Consider the following 21210-nt stretch of genomic DNA (forward strand, 5'->3'; position numbering starts at 1 on the left):
AAAACAAACAACCCGATCAAAAAATGGGCAGAGGATATGAACAGACATTTTTCCAAAGAAGATATATAGATGGCCAATAAGCATATGAAAAGATGTTCAACATCACTAATCATCAGGGAAATGCAAATCAAAGCTACACTAAGATATCACCTTACACCTGTTAAAATGGCGATAATCACCAAGACTAAAAGTAACAAATGTTGGAGAGGGTGTGGAGAAAAGGGAGCCCTCATACTCTGCTGGTGGGAATGCAAACTGGTACAGACACCATGGAAAACAGTATGGAGATTCCTCAAAAAAGTGAAAATAGAACTACCATATGACCTATCCCACTACTGGGTATTTATCCAAACAACTTGAAATCAACAACCCAAAGTGACCTTTGTGCCCCTATGTTTGTTGCAGCACTATTCACAATAGCCAAGACATGGAAGCAATCCAAGTGCCCATCAACTGATGATTGGATAACAAAGATGTGGTATATATGAATACTACTCAGCCATAAAAAAAGACAAAATCGTCCCATTTGCAACAACATGGGTGGACCTGGAGAGTATTATGTTAAGCGAAATAAACCAGACTGAGAAAGACAAATGTATGACTCCACTCATATGTGGAAGAGAAACAAACACATGGACAAAGAGAACAGTTCAATGGTTACCAGGGGAAGGGGACTGGGGGGTGGGTACAGTGGGTGAAGGGGAGCACTGATAATAGTGCTGGATAAGAAATAGTGTACAACTGAAATGTCACAGTGATGTAAACTATTATGAACTCAATAAGAAAAAAAAGACAAAGGCATGAAGGAGTTGAGATACTAAATTTGTAATATTTTATCACACTTAGTGTAATCTCATGTATGATATGATCTGGTTATTGTCAACTTCAGAAGTCAGAGTTGTACGTTTTGAAAAGTAGTAATCAGTATCTTCCATATAAACTTCTCAAGCTAGAGTAAAAGTTTTGGGGGGCATTTGTCACATTTAGATGCAGTTCACTGTAGGAGACTATTTTAAAATTAAGACAGATTTCCAATAAAGTGAAATTCTTTCTGCTCTTATACTATCTTTGCTGAATATTCATGGAAATAATTAAATGAGCCTGTATACACTGGAGTGGTGAGTTACCAAATGTGACTAAATTTCAAGCAGTAGTAAATAGAATCTGCTTGTGACTCAGGTAAAACATAGAGAAATAAGTAAGATTGAAAACCCTGGAAGTACAAAAACTATGTTTCCATTCCTGTATGCATTCATTCATTCATTCATAATTGCTTAGTCTCTTAAAGGTTATATTTTGTACTTGTCTGAGAACAGTTTCAGTTGAAAATACGAGTAACAATATCATGGTTGGTTATCATTCAGACTTTTGTAACATTCTGAAGATGTGCACAAAGAGGACATTCTAGGGATGACAGAATTTGATATGAACAATTCTAGGTGCAGGCTACTTTTTCATTTGTCAAAGGGTAGAAATGAAGTTAAGTAACTTGTTGTAGCAAGTGGTAGAGCCACAACATGAGCTCAGGTCTTCTAATGCCAGTGTGTACTTGTAATTAGTCAAGATCCAGTCAGAAGCCATACTAGAAATTTGAAGAGGGATAGTATAAAAAGTTATTAACTGATAACAGGGATTAACTACTAAAAGTAGTTAAGAGAATTCTAACGAATACAGGGATAACAGATTTAGAGAGCAGCCAATAACCGTAAGTGACAGGAAGAAGACCCAAGGAAGGAACAACTTGGAAGACCCCCTGACCGTCCTAAATGCCTCCTCCTCCAGGCCAGGCTGAAATTCAAGTGGTAAGTTTGGCTGTAGCCACAGGATGGTAGAGAAGTTCATTGAGGTGCCACAGACTAAGGCTGGAGAGCAGGAAGCCACCTGTTGAGGTACCAGTGAAATTTGCTGGAGAGCTGCCCACTACGATGCCAGTGAGACTTGCTGCAAAGCCACCTGCTGGGGTGCTGAGGTGACTCACTAGGAAGCTATCCACTGACCTAAGAGAAACAAGGAAAAGAACCAGAACCAGAAAGATAAGCACCTCCCTTTGCAGTATCCCTCCAGCGTCATCTACAGACGTGACTGAGTTTGTGACTGCTGACAAAGGAGAAATATTTATAGGGTCCAGCTCCAGTATCACAAAGCTGAGCAAAGATGGGTGAATTAGGAGCTGAGAGGTAATACACTAACTGACATAAAATTCTTAGCTCATGATATACTATATGTCTGCTTACTTTTCACATTATACAGTTATGAAGAATAAGTGATTGTAAAATATGTTACGCTGGGTCCAGCCCAGTGGTGTATTGGTTAAGTTTGCACACTGCTTCAGTGGTCCAGAGTTCACAATTTGGATCTGAGGTGCAGACCTAGCACCACTCGTCAAGGCATGCTGAGGTGGCGTCCAACATACACAATAGAGGAAGATTGGTACTGATGTTAGTTCACTGACAGTCTTCCTCACAAATAAATAAATAAATAACTGTGTTACACTTTTTCTACACATGGTACTTCAGTTTCAGTTTTCAGCTCAATTGGGAGCCATGCAGCATCTGAAAGACCAACTGGAGCAACGGACACGGATGATAGAGGCAAATATTCATCGGCAACAAGAAGAACTAAGAAAAATTCAAGAACAACTTCAAATGGTCCATGGTCAAGGTCTGCAGGTAAGTTATTATCATATTTGAACACAAACAAACCATAGTATTCACATTTTGGTTTCTTAGGACGATTGACTTTTCTTAAAAGTGAGATGCAGGAGAGATGTTTCATCAGTTTAGTTCAATAAATACTCATTGGTTACCTACTCAATATGGTTGCATTTACAGTCTCTAAAGATAATTCATTCCTGAGAGCATTTTCATCAACAGCTTGTTTCTCCAGATTAGAGTCATCATTTAGTAGTCCAATTTTTAGTGAGCTTAAATTCATAATCTAAAAATGATATTTTACAAAGACTTTTAGGTACATGTAGGTACAGAATTTATAAATCAATCATCAGTCATTATTTTAATAAAATACCAGTAGGTGTGATTCATATTAGTCTTATTTGGTCAACCAACAGGCCACTCTAAAGTTATGTCTGTCAGAGGAGATTAAGACTTTGGTAAAGGGAAACTTTAAGTGAAAACTACTATCTAATGCTGCAAATTATAGATGATAAGTGGTGCAGAGCTGCCAGTTCGCAGACCTGTGAGTAGCACTGACTTAGGGTAATGCTAGCTGATGTAACAAATAATCCTCCACACATAAAATGTTCAAACAAGCAGAGGTTTTAAAATTTATAACACTTTTTCTGACATGGAAACGTTATAGGGTTAGGATGACTGAAAGAAGAAATGTGAAGTATCATGTTTTATCCAGTAATTATTGCTCATTGTTCATTCAAAGTGATGTCGTCTTCTTGTTACTTGCTTTTTTTCTTTTTATTTTATTGAGGTCATAATAGTTTATAACATTGTGAAATTTCAGTTGTACATTATTGTCAGTCAACATATAAGTGTGCCCCTTCACCCCTTATGCTGGGTGACCCACTTCCCCCCTTCCCCTCTGGTAACCACTGAACTATTCTCTTTGTGTGTTAGTTTATCTTCCACATATGAGTAAAATCGTATGGTGTTTGTCTTTCTCTGTCTGTCTTTTTTGCTTAACATAATACCCTCAAGGTCCATCCATGTTGTTGCAAATGGGACAGTTTTGTCTTTTTTATGGCTGAATAGTATTCCATTGTGTATATATACACACACACCACATCTTTATCCAGTCATCGGTCAGTGGGCACTTAGGTTGCTTCCACTTCTTGACTATTGTGAATAATGCTGCAAAGAACATAGGGGTGCATAAGTCTCTTTGAATTGTTGATTTCATGTTCTTTGCATAAATACCCAGTAGTGGGATAGCTGGGTCGTATAGTATTTCTATTTTTAATTTTTTGAGAAATCTCCATATTGTTTTCCATAGTGTCTACACAAGTTTGCATTCCCACCAGCAGTGTATGAGGGTTCCCTTTTCTCCATATCATCTCCAACATTTTTTATTTTTTGTGTTGGTGATTATAGCCATTCTAACAGGCGTAAGGTGATATCTTAGTGTAGTTTTGATTTGTATTTCCCTGATGATTAGTGATGCTGAATATCTTTTCATGTGTCTCTTGGCCATCTGCATATCTTTGGAAAAATGTCTGTTCATGTCCTCTGCCCATTTTTTGATCAGGTTGTTTGTGGGGTTTTTTGGTGAGTTGTGTGAGTTCTTTCTTTATTTTGGAGATTAACCCCTTATCAGATATATGATTTGCAAATATTTTCTCCCAGTTGGTGGGTTGTCTTTTTGTTTTGTTCCTGGTTTCCTTTGCCTTGCAGAAGCTCTTTAGTCTGATGAAGTCCCACTTGTTTGTTTTTTCTTTTGTTTCCCTTGTCTGAGAAGACATGTAGTCAAAAAGATCCTTCTAAGACTGGTGTCAGAGAGTATACTGCCTATATTTTCTTATAGGAGTTTTATGGTTTCAGATCTTACTTTGAAGTCTTTGATCCACTTTGCATTAATTTTTGTGTATAGTGAAAGATAAATGGTCTGCTTTCATACTTTTGCATGTGGCTGTCCAGTTTCCCCAACACCATTTATTGAAGAGACTTTCCTTTCTCCATTGTATGTTCTTACCTCCTTTGTCAAAGATTAGCTGTCCGTAGATGTGTGTGTTTATTTCTGGGCTTTCAGTTCTGTTCCATTGATCTGTGTGCCTATGTTTGTACCAGTACCATGCTGATTTTATGACTATAGCTTTGTAGTACATTTTGAAGTCAGAGATTGTGATCCCTCCAGCTTTGTTCTCTTTTCTCAGGATTGCTTTAGCTATCTGGGGTCTTTTGTTGTCCCAACTGAATTTTAGGATTCCTATTCTATTTCCGTGAAGAATGTCATTGGGATTCTGATTGGGATTGCATTAAATCGGTAGATTGCTTTAGGTAGTATGGACATTTTAACTGTATTTATTCTTCCAATCCATGTGCATGGAATATCTTTCTTTATGTCCTCATCAATTTCTTTCAATAATGTCTTATAGTTTTCATTGTATAGGTCTTTCACCTCCTTAGTTAAATTTGTTCCTAGATATTTTATTCTTTTTGTTCTGATTGTAAATGGAATTGTATTTTTGAGTTCTCTTTCTTTAGTTTGTTATTAGAGTATAGAAATTTGTTACTTGCTTTTTAAGCTTAATTCGTTGCTTGTTTTTGCTTTCTTTTTTTCTTTTTTGATGCACTTATTCCTCTTTGTTTTTTATCTGCAAAGCTCATTTTAATGTAATCTTTATTTTTAAAGATGTTTTTACAACAGTCAACCCCTGGATTGAATTTTGGTTCTGTTCAACTTTCTTCTGGAAATTCATCTAACATCCAGCAACTCGCGCCTATAAGTATGCAAGGCCAGGTTGTTCAAACTAACCAAATTCAAAGTGGAATGAATACTGGACACATTGGCACAACTCAGCATGTGATACAACAGCAGACTTTACAAAGTACATCAAGTCAGGTAATGTTATCGAACAAAATGGCCTATAGAGTGTTCTGTGATTGAAATAGATGCTATTGCTGAAACAAAGCTCTATCTTGAGCAATGCCATATTTAAAACTTGTAATAGTAATAATTAGTGTAATATTGAGAGTGATCATTAAACTATTTTATGCAAAATTGTTAAATTATTGAATGTTATATGCTTTCAATATTTTGACATTTAAAAAATTTTGAAATTTGTTTAAAAGGAACTTATAGACTACTTCTGTATGAGGCTTGACTTGCAAAAGAGGCTGACCAGGAAACATGTTACTACTATACATGAAGAATATATTGTTAGGGCAGTGATGAATCAATATTCCAGGAAGTCTTGGTAATTGGTGTACATCTGTGACTGTAAATCCCAAGGCTTCAAATGAAATATATAAAAATGTCTAATGTCAGTCACTCACCATGGGCATTTAACAGAAATTCTGTTTGTTTTATATCACCCCTGTTAAGATCATGCTCCTTTTTAAAGTCATAGCTTACCTTCCAGAAAGATATTGAAGACTACTTCATTCTTAGTTACTGTAAGTCATTCCTTTATGGCTCGATTCCTCCCAGAGTAATATGTCCTGCCACTTACTTTTCTGTCATGTCAACTATTGTTAGAATGATGACTAGTAGAAGCATACTTCCAAAAGAAATTTTTTCAGTTAATCTGTCTGTAAAATCTTCTCTTTTCTAGCAGAGTCAACAGAATGTACTGAGTGGGCACAATCAACAAACATCTCTTCCCAGTCAGACACAGAGCACTCTTACAGCCCCACTGTATAACACTATGGTGATTTCTCAGCCGGCAGCTGGAAGCATGGTCCAGATTCCATCTAGTGTGCCACCAAACAGTACCCAGAGTGCAGCAGTAACTACATTCACTCAGGACAGACAGATAAGGTAGGTGTCATATTTCATTAGTCATTCCAAAATTTTAAAGTGATTGATTAAAAAACAATAATTTGACTTTTAAAAACATGATTTTAGTTGGTTGCTCACTCCAGCAAGCATTCTTGAATTTGAAGTAAAACACAGGATGTATCCATTGTTTAAGGACTTTATAATAAAAGAATGACAGCAAATTTTGTTTCCTGTCCAAAAATGTGCTACCAAATATTGTTGAATCCAAATTCTATAACACGCTGTTATACGAGTTTCATGACAGGCTTTGTAAGACTGTGAAACTTTCATTGTTTCAGTACAGATGCTGGTGAGTTTTTGTCTAGTAACGATGGTTAGGGTGTGTACTACCATAGTTTGTATATGTTGTGGAATAGAAGTAGCTTACCTTTCTGGAGCTTAAGTATTTACTAAGTGCTCAAAATGTATTATCTCATTTAATTCTTATTTTTTAAAAAATGAGCATTAGGGTCTTTTATTTCCCAGGTAAAAGTGAGTTTTTAGTAGTTTGGTCAAGGGCCTATAGCTAGTTAAGGGAGTGAAGGGCTTCTGAATTCAAGCCTGGGTGTCTGATTTCAAAGCTCAAGTGCTTAAACATAACTACACTGAACTTTATGGGCCATTCTAGAAAAAACACCCTTCTACGACTTATTTTAGTGGGAAGTCCAAATAGCTGACTTAGAAGCAAATTTTTTGAAGAAATGCCATTTTCATATATAGGATCTCCATAGTCTTAAAACTTGTATCTTAAATCCATTTTATTTTTTACTTATTTTACTGCACTACAAGTAGGCTGCTGCTTTTATAATACAATTTTGCTGTTGAATTAGAGTATGTAATAGATTTTATTAAAATCCTGTTAATAATTTCCAGAGAGTAAAGAAGCTGCAGGATCATAGAGGCAATGAGAGCAGGGAGAACTCATTGCTTCTCTTTGGAACTCAGTTCCTTCAAGGTAAAAAGTCCAACCTTTAGCTCTAGCATTCTGAAAGGAAGTATTATGAATGTGCTCTGTAGAAATGTAGAGGACTAGTTTCAAAGCCTGAGGAAAAATCTAGTAATCTGGAATGCTGACGTGCATTTTGGGAGACTGTTTGTAGTCCCCCAAACTGTTTGTAGACATCTATTTATATCAGCAAGCATTTGAGTGCATATTTAGATGAGTATGGCACATTCCTTGTCTCAAAGGAAAGATCAGACTAGTAAAAGCCATAGAAAGGTAAACAAACCAGTATTATGTGGTGTGATAAATACTTAGGTCTTTAGAAAGGAGGAAGTGAGCAGTTTATGAGTTGAGGCAAGCAGGTAAAGAGAGGAATGTGGTCAGAGAAAGCTTCACAGAGGATACTTGCCCTGAGTCTTAAAGGACTTGGCTTTGGGTGTGCCTGTGGTAGGGAGTCTATGGAGAAATTCTAGGCATAGGGAGCGGTATAGGCAAATCCACAAAAATGGGAATTAAGCAAAAGTAGACTGAAAAATGTCTTTTGGTGCCAGAGACAGATGAAGTATTCACATCACATTTTATCAGTAAGCCGTTGGACAATTCAGATACTAATTAAGATTACAGAGAAGTTAGCACTTAGCACTTCTGTGACTAAGCCACTTTGTAAATGTTACTTGCTGCTTTGAGCTTTCTTTATATGTTGATTTTTTTATTCTTTTATATATGTTTTTCATATTAAATAATGCATTTGGTCCTAAAGTAGATAAAATACAGCATTTTATTTTCAAGATTTGGCATGGATTTAAAATAGATTTATTTTGCCTCCTGGAACATAAATGATAAAGTGTGTGTCTGTACTAAGTTTAATGCTGTTGTGCACTCTGAACAGTTTGTAGTTGCAGTTATGTCATGCTGCATCTGCAGTAGGTCCTCTCTCAATTTCCTCGCTGCACTAGCCAGTGTTAGAAACTAACTTCATCTCACAGAAAAGGCAAATAGAAATAATATTGTTCCCTGATGAGGCATCATTTTTTGTTGTTGTTCTTTTATTACAGGAAATAGAAGAAGGAAGGTGAGGAGGGAGGGAATATTAGTGAATCCTAAACACAGTGGGTACTATGCTGCATTAATGACTTTATAAATTGAGGGTACCTTTATTCATTGTTAGAATTCAGTTAGTTTTGAATTATGTTTATAAGATACAATTTGCAGTATAAATATCTCATTTAAACCTAGAGAGTTTTAGATTCCCATAGGATAGCTTTAACTTTGGTGATGATTAGCAAAATGAACCATGTGCCACATATATCTGACTCCCAAGAACCTAGTAATTTTATAAAAAGAAAAAGGTTGATATTTTTTAACAGGTTTAAAATTTTTTATATTGTGGAAATATACACATAAAATTTACCATGTTAACCATTTTTACATGTATAGTTCATTGGCATTGAGTACATTCACAACGTTGTGACCATCACTACCATCAGTCTGCAGAACTTTCTTCTCCTTCCCAAACTGAAACTCTGTGCCCATTGAACAGTAACTCCTCATTCCTCCTCCCCACTAGCTCCTGGAAACCACCATTCTACTTTCTAAGCACATAAGTCTGTGAGTTTGCTTACTCTAGGTACCTCATATACATGGAATCATACAATATGTTTTCTGTGTCTGGTTTATTTTCACTTGGCATAATGTCCTCAAGGTTCATCCACGTGGTAGCATGTGTCAGAATCTCATTCCTTTTTAAGGCTGAACAATCTTCCATTGTATGTATATGCCACATGTCGTTTATCCATTCATGTCAACGGACACTTGGGTTGCATCTGTCTTTTGGCTATTGTAAATAATGCTGCTATGAACATCAGGGTACAAATATCTGTTTGAGTCCTTGCTTTCAATTCTTTTGAGTATATACCCAGAAATGGAATTGCTGGATCATATAGTAATTCTCTATTTAACTTTTTGAGGAATAGTCATACTGTTTTCCATAGTAGCTGCACTATTTTACATTCCCACTAGCAGTGCACAAGGGTTCCAGTTTCTCCATATCCTCACCAACACTGGTTATTATCTGTTTTTTTGGTAATAGCCATCCTGTTAGTTGTGAAGTGGTATCTCGTGTTTTTGATTTGCATTTCCCTAATGATTAGTGATGTTGAGCATCTTTTCATGTGTTTATTGGCCATTTGCATATCATCTTTGGAGAAATGTCTATGCAAGACCCTTGCCCATCTTTTAATCAGATTGTTTGTTGTTGAACTGTCGGATTGCCTTATATGTTCTAGTTATTAACCTCTTAGCAGATAGATGATTTGCAAATACTTTCTCCCGTTCTTTGGGTTGCCCTTCGACTGTGTTGATAGTGTCCTTTGATGCATAGAAGTTTTTAATTTTGATGTCCAGTTCATCTGTTTTCTCTTTTGTTGTCTGTGCTTTTAGTGTCATATCCAAAAAAATCATTGCCCAATCCAATGTCATGAAACTTTTCCCTATGTTTTTCTCTAAGAGGTTTATAGTTTTACCTCTTACATTTAGGTCTTTAATCCAATTTTAGTTAATTTTTCTATATGGTGTAAAGTAAGGGTCCAACTTCATTCTTTGCATCTGGATATCCAAAAAAAGTTTGTATTTTTGTTTGTGATCATTTCATTTTGCTATATACTTTTTTTTTTTTTTGAGGAAGATTAGCCCTGAGCTAACTACTGCCAATTCTCCTCTTTTTGCTGAGGAAGCCTGGCCCTGAGCTAACATCGTGCCCATCTTCCTCTACTTTATATGTGGGACGCCTACCACAGCATGGCGTGCCAAGCGGTGCCATGTCCGCACCTAGGGTCCGAACCAGCGAACCCTGGGCTGCTGAGAAGTGGAACGTGCGAACTTAAACGCTGGGCCACCGGGCCGGCCCCTCATTTTGCTATATACATTTTTGTTTTACTGGTATCCCAAAGGGAATTTTTAGAAGTATAAAACAAAATTGGAACATACAGCTTTTTAAAAACTAAATTGGCAGTATCATCAGATATTATCTTAGAGAGAAGTATTCAGCCCACTGCCTTTTATAACGTATACCTTGTACTTCTGACTCTCCTTCTTCTCTCTTTCTTCTTAACAGATTTTCTCAAGGTCAGCAACTTGTGACCAAATTAGTAACTGCTCCTGTGGCTTGTGGGGCGGTCATGGTACCTAGTGCTATGCTTATGGGTCAGGTGGTGACCGCCTACCCTACCTTTGCTACACAACAGCAGTCACAGACATTGTCAGTCACACAGCAGCAGCAGCAGCAGCAGAGTGGCCAGGAACAGCAGCTTGCTTCAGTTCAGCAACCGTCTCAGGCTCAGCTGACCCAACCACCACAGCAGTTTTTACAGGTAATTCTCCCATGGGGAAGCTGTCCCGAACCTATTTACTTTTATATAATGAAATTAGGCATTAAATGAACAGTCTTGTAAATGATCTAAAAAATCCATAAAAGCTTACTGTACAAGTTAAATTTCTGTGAAGACAGAAGGCTTGTCCTGGTTAGCTATTTTGTCTTCCCTTGTTCAGTCTTTGGAAGGCTTTTAGCCTTGCCCTGGACATATCCAGTTATCTGAACTGCTGGATAGAATAAGTGGCTACTTCCTGCCCACATCAAGGCACTTTGTGTAGAGCTCTCTCCAGCTAGAGTTTCTGAAATTCAAGCAAAGGCAACTTTCTTCTCTTCCTTTATCTAGTGGTCTTTCAAACTCTACTCTCTACTGGGAAGGATAGCAAAAGGGATTTTTTTAAAAATTATAGGCATTATCTGAAATTATTTTGTTGGGTTGAATTTTTAAATAATTTTTTGGTTATAAATTAATAGAGGAGAAATACTCTGGAGGCAGTATATGTCGTAGTTAAGAACTTAAGTTCTAAAGTCAGGCAGCCCTGAGATTGAGTCTGCTGCACCACATACTGTGTGACCTTTGGCAGGTTACTTAACTTGCCAAAACTCAGTTTCCCCATCTATAATATGGAGGCTCTAATAGTTCATATCTCATGGGTAAAAGATGCATGTAAATTACTGAACATAGTATAAGGCACATAACTAACTGTCATTTATGACCACTGTCTTGCTAAGTGTAATAGACACTCGGATTAACCACAAAGCAGGCACAGATATCAGGTGAGTGAGTATATCAGACATGATCTGCTCATCTAAAGGATATAGAAGAAAGGCACATAGGTACAGGTCCTCAGCAGGACAAATTCCTGAATTTCAGTACCCTCACTCTGGGTGCAAAGTAGATTATGACATCTGGAAATCCAGCTTTTTTCCTTCTGGCCTAGGAGGAGCAATTTTGAGAGTAGGCTAGCCTAGATTTGTGCTGAAGACCATTCCATGTAGGCCACACACATATCATCAATTTTAGAGTTATACAACACATGGTATGACTAGAAGATTCAGTATTGTACTGCATACTCGGACATAAATACAGTGTTATCACCATTGGTGTTCTGGTGCAAATATAATTCTTAACTTGGTGTTGTGGAAAACTAGAACAGGTTAGTTGCCTAAATAACCTCTGAGAATCATACAGTCCCTTAGACCTTAAGCCTAACTGTAGCCATTAATGACTGGGTTAGCTATTGTTATAAATGAATTAGTAACAGGAATTTATATCAAGTTGTAAACTATTACCTGGGGGAAATATATTCAATGAGAAGTAAGCAAGAGCTTAAAAAAGGAAAGGACTTGCCTTAAGGTCTCAGTCTTCGAAGTCTCTCAGGGAATGTGAACCCTTAAAACAATGAACATTCTCTTCTCCCCTACTTCAAAAGAAGCTATTCCAAAGACATAAGACCCCTAAAGAATAAGATTGGAATACCCTTCAGAAATATACTCATATGTAGATAGTAAATACACAATTTGGCTTTTCTGATTATATGACACCTAGTTCCAAATGTACCTCTCTTGTAACCTGTAAGGCTCATAAATATCCTGAGTTCTTTATCTTACAAAAGCTCTTCCTAATAAAGAGAGAGAAAATTCTCCAGGTTCTGGGCAAAGCTTAATAGTCTTTCAAGTTCAAGGATCTGTCCTTTGTGTGCAGGTGTCCTTCATATACATTTGCAAAAATCACCCATTACAGTTCCGTTTTAAAATTAGGAACCCTGCATCAAGTTGTATAGTTAGTAGTAAGGAAGGACTTTCAGTTTAAAAATTCATTTCGTTTTGGCTAGTTTCCTTTGTGTCTCCAGAAGTAGAAATTAGGTGAAAGAAACTGAGGCTTGTAAGTGTTGAGACTTGCCCAAGTTCACACAGCTAATAATGGCAGAGCAAAACTCAAATCTAGGGCTTCTGACTTCAGATCCTGTGCTTATTTATTGTTTGAGTTTGTTTTTTTGTTATACCACACTGCTAAATACAGGACTTAGATCTCTAACCTTGCCTTCATTTTCATGGTACTTTTAAATAATAACACTGTTAATACTTAATCTTCATAAAAACCCAATATGGGAGGCACTGTGATTGTCCTTATTTTATAAATGAAGACACTGAGGCCCACAGAGGTAAATAGCTTGACCAAGTCACATGTCTGGTAAACAGGGCAGCCAGAATTTGAACCCAGACAGTGTCACTTCAGGGCCCATGTTCTTGGCCACTAAACTGCTGCTCTAACCAACCAAACAAACCTCATAAGCATTTTCTAAAATACTATTTTTAAATGAGAAAGCAAGAATTACGTAGAAGGATTTTGTCCCAATGGACAGCGGAAAACTTGAGTAAATCTTAACGTAGACAGTGTGATAGGAGTAAAGCAATGTTGCATAATCCATTTGTTTTTTAGACTTCTAGGTTGCTCCATGGGAATCCTTCAACTCAGCTTATCCTCTCTGCTGCATTTCCACTACAACAGAGCACTTTCCCTCAATCACATCACCAGCAGCACCAGTCTCAGCAACAGCAGCAACTGAGTCGGCACAGGACTGACAGTCTGACTGATCCTTCCAAGGTTCAACCACAGTAGCACACATGCCTCCTCTCTGACCTCAAGGGAGGAAGGGTTGGCCCATAAAGAGTTGCTCAGATGATCTGAGGACAGGAGGAAAAGTTGCAGCAGTCCATGAGATGCAGTATTGAGTGTTCAAGTTCCTGGAATTAGTTAATGCTGCCTAGTGCTACAGATGTCCATTAAATACCAGCCAGCAGGAGATGATCATAGGGCCATAGCCAATTCTGACAGTGTTTTACTTGCCCAGAAATTTTTTGATGGAAAAAGAGTATATTGCCAAATGTTTAGAAGCTCAGCTATGAAACGTGACCTCCAGTGAATCAGAAAGGCACTAACAATGATGTTAGTAACTTTTAGTGGTTCTGTGCCTGTTTTCAAGTGTTACAGAGGACACACCACTGCCATGTCAGGGGTTTGCTTACAATGATGCCATGAAGACAGTCCAGTAGACTCAGTAGGCCCCCTTCCCCACCCCCTCTCCCTTTTCAGATGATGGAACAGTAATGAATTTCAGAATGTTATATGGGTTTTAATTCTCTATGTACAGATGCTGTAAAAATATTATGTATATGTCTGGATAAAAGGAGAGAAAGCAAAACATTTTGTATGCTGCATGAAAGCATTATCTACTCCTCATAGGTATGAGTACATTTCCTTAGATCTTGATGCCGTGTGCAAACTAATGCATCCTCCGTTTCCCCTTTTGTTTACAAATGATAGTGTTCACTTTTCCGGGGCACAAGTCTTTTTGTTCATACTTTGGCTGTGATGTCACAGTTGGTTCAGTGAGGTATGATGTGCTGCTGGGAATGGATTTTTTTTTTTTCAGGTTAAATTATTGAAACAACAGGATTTACTCAGAAATATATCCCTCATTTCATTATTTTTCAATTATGTTTGAAAATAGGATTTGCACTGCTTTATTTTAGATGGTTGGGAGTTTTGATCACATATTTTGATATAGTTTGTAGTTGGAAATAGTTGCGTAAATGGTTTTCAACAAGCCTGAAAGTAATTTCAAGAATGTTTCAGTTACAGGAGTAAAATTTGCACACAAAACATTTTAGGCACTTTTTAACATTCTCACTGGTGGGAATTTTAACTTTTAGGATTTGTTGGAATCTTTTTATTATCCTTCACAATTTCAATGCTTCTTTTAGTCAGAAATGATTCAGGGTTATTTGAGGGGAAAAAAAAAAACCCATAGTGCCTTGATTTTGATTCAGGTGATAACTCACCATCTTGAATTCATTTTCTGGTTTCAGTAGCAGTTTTGAAACCTTAGTACATTTTTAATTAGCATGTGGGTATCAGTGCCATTATTATTCTCCTAAGTTCCTATGAAGGCTGCTGTGAGTCTTTTGGACTGGAGGTACAAATAATTTAGAAACAAAAGGTGACATCCTAACACTATCAGAGTTACTAATGTGGTTACAAAATTGTTCTCCTAAATCAGCATCTTCCTTTAAAGCTAAGTAGTCATTTAAGAATTACCAGTTAATATTTGCTCAATATGATCTTGATATTCCTACAGAGAAAAAAGGAGGAGTAGGAATTGGCTTTACCTTCACTACAACGCTAGAATATTGTAACTCACATGCTTTTTAAACATGAACTAAGATTTCATTTGGCAATATCATTCTAAAGGTAATAAATTCCAACAGAAATTGCATACATAAAAAAAGCATTTTATAGATTTTTATGGTACTAATAATTAAATTTGAAACTATAGAGCAAAGGAAGATTAATGGAAAATATCTGATTAGAATATCAAAAATTATTACTGAGGAAAGGGAAGACAACAAGCTGTAATAAATCAGAATTGACCTTAAAAGAAAATGTGTAACAGAATTGAGGTTGTTAAACAGAAAAGGTTTTGAGCAGTGAAAATACCCTAATACAGAATTGCTAGATGAAGGAGTCAAAGAACTCTAAGTCAGTTCTTAAGACTTTTCTGTCCTCAGCTTTGCTATCATCGTTAAAGGATATCCTTTGTCTTTCTGTAGAAAACTACACCTAGCCACACTTAAATTAGAACATTAATGTTGAAAGAGAAAACAACCAAAGAAAGTTGGTACCTACCCTTCTACAAAAGAAGTGTCACTAGATACCAATCAATAATTAACATATCAAGGAGCTCCTCCTCTAGCTAAATGATCATCCAGAAGAGATTTCTGACTTTCTCATGAATGTCAAGATTAGTTGTCAGAATGTGTGTACTTGAGCATACATACACATACACAAAGATAAAATTGATGTAGAATATGGCAACAGTGTTAATTTTCTCCCCTTTCAAATTGCCTTTCTTAACCTTCCCATGCCATTCCATATATATCTGAGTTGTGCCTCATTTATGTGTTGGTGATATCTAGTGATGGGATTTAGCTAACAAACAATAGGAAGAACTGTTATATTAAGGTTTATCCTCTAAGTACCATACTTACAAATGGTGAACCCCGTGAGTACTGTGTACTTAAAGTGGTTAACAAAGGCAAAGCATAAGACAAGCCACAGGGCAAATCTGTACTCTATGTTTATTCACATACTGCTCTACCAGTTTCTTCAAGTATTTTCCATCCTCACAAATATTTGGGAAAGAAAATTAGACAAAATTTTGCTTTATAACTCCTGTTGTCCCTCACAGCTCATTGTTTTTCCCGCTTAGAACTGATTGCGAAAATTTTAAAGGAGCAGCTGGCTGCTTTTCCTTTGCTATCAATATCAAGCATTGTGGCGGCAGAGCTCGTCAGCACCAACTGCCTCTTAGCTCCTTCTTTAACTTTGTTTTCCTCCTGCTTCCCTTGAACCAGGACTGCAAAGCTGTCCCTGCCCCTCCCCCATGAATGGGGACTTGGGCGTCTGGTGAAGATTCAGCAGGTGCCTGTTCTTCATTTCTGTAGCCAAAGCTGTTAATTAAAATCCCAAATCTAAGTCATGAAAAAATACCAAATAAGAACACCTTTCAGCTACTTAAAAATCATATCTTCCCTCTGCTTTATTCTCACAGATACTCAGTTTTTCTTAAAAACATTTATTCTGGGTGGCACTTCTTAGATAAGAAACTGTTGAAGATAAGGAAAAATGTTAGCAGTTAGTTATCTTGATTTGGACTGCTGTGGGACTGGGTGAGTCAGTGTTATTTTAACAACTACATGCGGACTACAAGGATTAATAAAGTTGCTGCTGGGAATAGTATTAAAGCAGAACCGAGACACTCCTGTTTTTTGAGTGGAAAATATTAGTGGAAAAGCAAATATGGACGATGGGGGTAGCATGTAGGTAAATATTACACTTCAGTCTCCAAAGTCTGTCCTAAATTGAGGGGATAATTTGAGTCCTGTGCTCTGCTTTGTCAGTTAAATCTGGTTTCAGAATGTACTAGTAATAAAAGGATGCCAATGACTTGTGCTAGTTTGCTGTGGAATCCGCAGTGCAGAGTAGTGACAATGTTGCTTGGGTTCTCCGTTAGGGCTGTGGTTGTGGGCCATTGCCTTAAAGAGGTCTGCCCGCGGTTGGTTAAGGGCAGCGCAGCAGCACAGCTCTGTAAAGGGCACTGCACGTGAGGGAAGATGAACCCTTGTTCAAGAAGCCTTAGAAAGGGGCCCCTTAAAATACTACTCTATTTGCCTGCAGTACACAGACAGGTAAAAATTATTTTAAACTGGATATTACTCAGCGTGTTTTAAAATGTTTCCACTACACTGAGGTAAACTTTTTTTAAGTGGAATGCAAATAGCATTTTATTCTAGTATTGCTCATTTCTACTTTTTTCTTTTTCTGTATTTCTTTAGTGATTGAAAGGTCATTGATGAACATTTGTGTAAAACTCATTCAAGTCTATAACCTTTCCAATATCTGTGACCCTGTTCTGAGTCCCTCAGGAGTCAGCGTTGGAAGGTATGAACACTGGATATTACTATTGCTGAGTGAGTCTAGCCAGGAGTAAACTGTTGGGAATTTTTCAATGGTGGAAAAGAAGGAGCACAAAGGCGCTTGCCATTTTAATAGTGACTGGAGAAAGAGAAGAGAAGATTTTTAAATTTGTTTGGGTTGGGTGAGCATTCTTCTAAAAGGAGCTTCTGAAGTAATTGCAAAGGAAAAGAGTCGACTATTTTTATAGCATATTTAATATATTTGTATATAACTATGAATATATAGTAGGAACCCTCCACATGCCTCCCACTTTTCTAATTTACTCCCCTTTTGCCATACATAGCACTAGTATAGCCTCATCCGCATGGGTAACGTGCCTATTGTCAGCCTACCAAAAGATAGTGCTGCTGCTTCCTGAGACAGGTGAGAAGACCCGACTCTCATGCCTGGGGATCCTTTACGTAGGAATAGCACACTTTTACAACATACCACAGTCTAAAAGCATCATTTTGAAATGTAACAAGCACTTTATTGCAATTATTCATTTTGATAAAGTTTATTATCTTAGGCATTACCATTTCTAAAGGATCCCCAAATCATCACTTAGGTGAAATTTAAAATGACACATTTCTGAGAAATGTTTAGATCCAGTGAACCGTAGTAGGTTTATGGGAGTGATTTCAAGGTAGCCAAATGAACTTTGACTTTTGTTTTGAATGTGGTGGAGTCAAGAGATTGTAGATGCCTAGTTCCATTTAGACACTATTGTAAACCTATCTTGCCTATTGTATGAACACCAAAAGAGACCAATGAGCCTGTTTATTTTCAGAGGTCTAGGAAAACTGCATCAGTGTGAATAGATGTATAGAACTAACCTAAAAGTGATTGGTAATAATATTTTAGTATACAATAATTTCAAGAATTATTCTGGGTGTTTTAAATGTGCTCTGAAATGTTGGCATGTCATTTCAGCGTTTCCGTTTGAACTGCTCTTGTAATATTTTTGCACAAAAAGGACTGAGAAAAAGACTACTTTGGTTGAAGAAAAAATATATATAATTTGGTCTTATTTTAATGTCTCGTGGAAACACTGGGGATGAATTTTGTTGGTATAGTCATTAATTCAGGATATTTAAAACAGTATTGAACAGCTCACAAGAAATTAAGCAAACGTGGATATTTAAAAATTAAAACTTTCTTTCCATGTGACTGTTTTGCATATTTTTCCCCATGTCATAATTTAACACTACATTCCTTGTTTTTCTTAAATAAAATAATACTTTGCAGGTTCTGTTTTTGAGTATTTAACAATATTTTGTAAGCTGCCTGAGTTTTCCTAGGGAAAAGTTCTTTAGTGAAATAGGACCTCGTTTATGAAGAGACTGTTGAGTGAAATTCCATCACCACCACCAGCAAACACTGAGGTGCTGCATTAAGTGACAATCAAAATAGTGAGTATTTATGGAAGAATTTAGAATGTGGTTTTAAAGAAGCAATTGCTTTGAAAGCAGTTCTCTGGGTTTCTTGAATAAAAATAGCTAAATGTATTTATTTATATTTTTAAATATCTTTGTGTTCTGTTTTCTCATCAAAGTGACTTCACAGTGTCATGTATTTAATTTGTGATTTGTTTTGTTTTGCCTCGTAATCTTCTTAGAGAACTGTAAGTATCTGGGTGCAGTCTCCAGCCCTCACGACAACTTTTCATGGGCAATCCAAATCTGGTTTACTTCAGGACAGCAGTGGAGGGCCCAAATCCAGATGCCCCTGCCTTTCCTTCCTATTCTCAACTCATTTAAGAAAAAATAAAGGTAACTCCGTTCACATCTGTTTCCTGTAGCTCCAACCTTTTTCTAGTTTCACTTGCTGCCTTTTCTATTTTATGGGCACTTTTTATATGATTACTTCCCCAGCACAGCCAAAGGCCAGTATGACAGAACCAGTGGCACACATTGCCTGTTTTGCCCATTTGGGTGAATGCTAGTAAAAATGATTTGCAACTTCTGATGGCTGTCACTATCATATCCATATTAAAATCCATTTAAAGTCCTTAAGCATAGGTGAAACAACATATACACACTGCAAACTCTTCTACAAAAATGTTTGCTGTCTTTATATTGTGCAATGTCGCTTGATCCTTTAAAAACAAAACCAAACCTCCATACACAGCACTGTCCAGTAAAGTAGTGTTTGAGTATCTGAAGCCTAGAAATTTGAGGACACGTTTTATTAGTATGCACTGGAACAGAATTCTCCACTTTAGGGCTCCCAGAGTTGCCCTTGAGTCCCACAGGCCAGGTACAGGGCACGCTGTCTAGCTTTTGGGATACTTTAGAGAATGGTAATGAAAGCACGTCAACCACAAGTTGGATTTAATGATATAAGAAATGTTTAACTCGGAGGTTTAAATTGAAGATGTGATGTTTTCAAATGTATACTTTTAAATTTCTGAGGAAGCAAACTGTGACATCGCTTTAAAAATGACATTGAAATGTTTTATAATGTGTGTTTTTGAGTTGGCCTGTACTGGTGCGGATTCACTGCTGGCACTGATTGTGCCAGTACTAGAGTTTAAATGTAGGAAAAGCTCTGTTACCTTCACATTGATGTACTATGTAACTAGACAATCATTATCAAGCAAAAAAGAAATCGCCAGGAAATGTCCTTTTTCTTTTTGGATATGTCAGCCAGAACAGCTGTAAGTCAGACCATTCTAGAATTATTTTGAAATCTATTTTACTATGATGTAAGATGGGGAAAGGCCTCAGGATGGCACTTGCACATTCACTCTGTGTAAAGATTGAAGCCCAAAGATGAGTTAAATTCAGTGCTGTATTGAAACCAGTTAGTGCAAAAAAAATGTTTTATCTTTGTAAATTTTTAATTGTTAACATCAATTAGTAGCTGTGAAAACATACACCAAATTCTTTCTAATGTTCTGTGTGGTTCTTAGTGTGCTACTTACTCTTGACATTGCTGTCCTTACTGCTTGGTTCTTGGTTTTAATTAAAAATTAGATGTAGCCCGATCATTCTTCCAAAAGGGTGGAGCTATAAATGGCTAACGGATCTTGTGATAAGAATACTTATTTTTCCTAAAGCAGACATTTAATTGTAATCTAAATTGATTTACAAAAATGAGACTGGCATTTCCTGGGTATTCTATTCGGCCTAAATCCTAAACTGCACAGAAGCACGAAGGAATAATGAGTGGTTTCATCGGTGCTATATTAGGTTCTCTGCTGAATTTCATGGAGCTGTGTTTGAAAATATAGTATAAAATGTGGATCATTTTGTTACCAATTTAATATTGCCATTTTAATTTGGTGTTACAATTGTTTCTCAGCTATGTTCTGAGAAGAGGTAAAATGTGTTATTAGCCTACCTCCACTCGGGCCTCTTGCTATATGATCATTTTCCAGGTTATGATGTGCATAGATTTTAAAACTACATGCTCTTTCCCATAGATAGACTCTTGTATTCAGAACCTAAAATTATACCAAAAGAGCCAAGCAGTAGCATTGTTTTTTTTGTAAATGTAAAAATAGATCCAGACTTTGTTTCCTTATTCAATTTTAAAAATAAAAAATACCTCAGTGCTGTTTTTCAGTATCACCTGCATTTCTCAAAAAATAACACCTGCTTTATGTGGCACATAACTTGTAAGAATCACACTATTTTGGATTTTAAAGACAGACTATTAAATATTTTAAAATCACTACCAATGACATTTTCTTTTCTTTTATTCAGCAACTGCGTTAGTGATTTTTACCTTGTAGCTTAAGTCCAAGCTACCAAATTCTCTCAGAGTAGTTATGTCCTGTTACAAGATTGTGGTGCCTCAGAAAGCTATGCTGTTATTCACATATGAAGCTGGTAATGGGACTGGCTGCCTGCACTGGCAAGTCTGGGCTGTGATGGTACCAGCTATTTTCTAACGAGGAATTATCCTTTCTGTTCTTGGAAAAGAAAA

General features: G+C 36.8%; 1 protein-coding gene across 48 annotated transcripts in view; it reads left to right on the plus strand.

Annotated features, from left to right (window-relative positions):
• Positions 1-20955, plus strand: part of CLOCK (clock circadian regulator) — a 123258-nt gene extending 102303 nt beyond the window's left edge. For 46 of the 48 annotated variants that reach the window (XM_070505847.1, XM_044766005.2, XM_044766003.2 and 43 more), the window contains 5 exons: positions 2517-2669; positions 5320-5529; positions 6242-6447; positions 10503-10758; positions 13201-20955. In XM_070505847.1, coding sequence (XP_070361948.1) covers positions 2517-2669; positions 5320-5529; positions 6242-6447; positions 10503-10758; positions 13201-13380 — 1005 coding nt within the window. In that variant the 3' untranslated portion in view covers positions 13381-20955. The remainder of the gene's footprint in view (positions 1-2516; positions 2670-5319; positions 5530-6241; positions 6448-10502; positions 10759-13200) is intronic. The other 2 variants (XM_070505861.1, XM_070505860.1) reach the window with 2 other exon arrangements.
• Positions 20956-21210: the final 255 nt, after the last annotated feature.

The sequence above is a fragment of the Equus asinus genome, chromosome 3 (genome assembly GCF_041296235.1).
Source record: "Equus asinus isolate D_3611 breed Donkey chromosome 3, EquAss-T2T_v2, whole genome shotgun sequence".
Classification (NCBI taxonomy): Eukaryota; Metazoa; Chordata; class Mammalia; order Perissodactyla; family Equidae; genus Equus; species Equus asinus.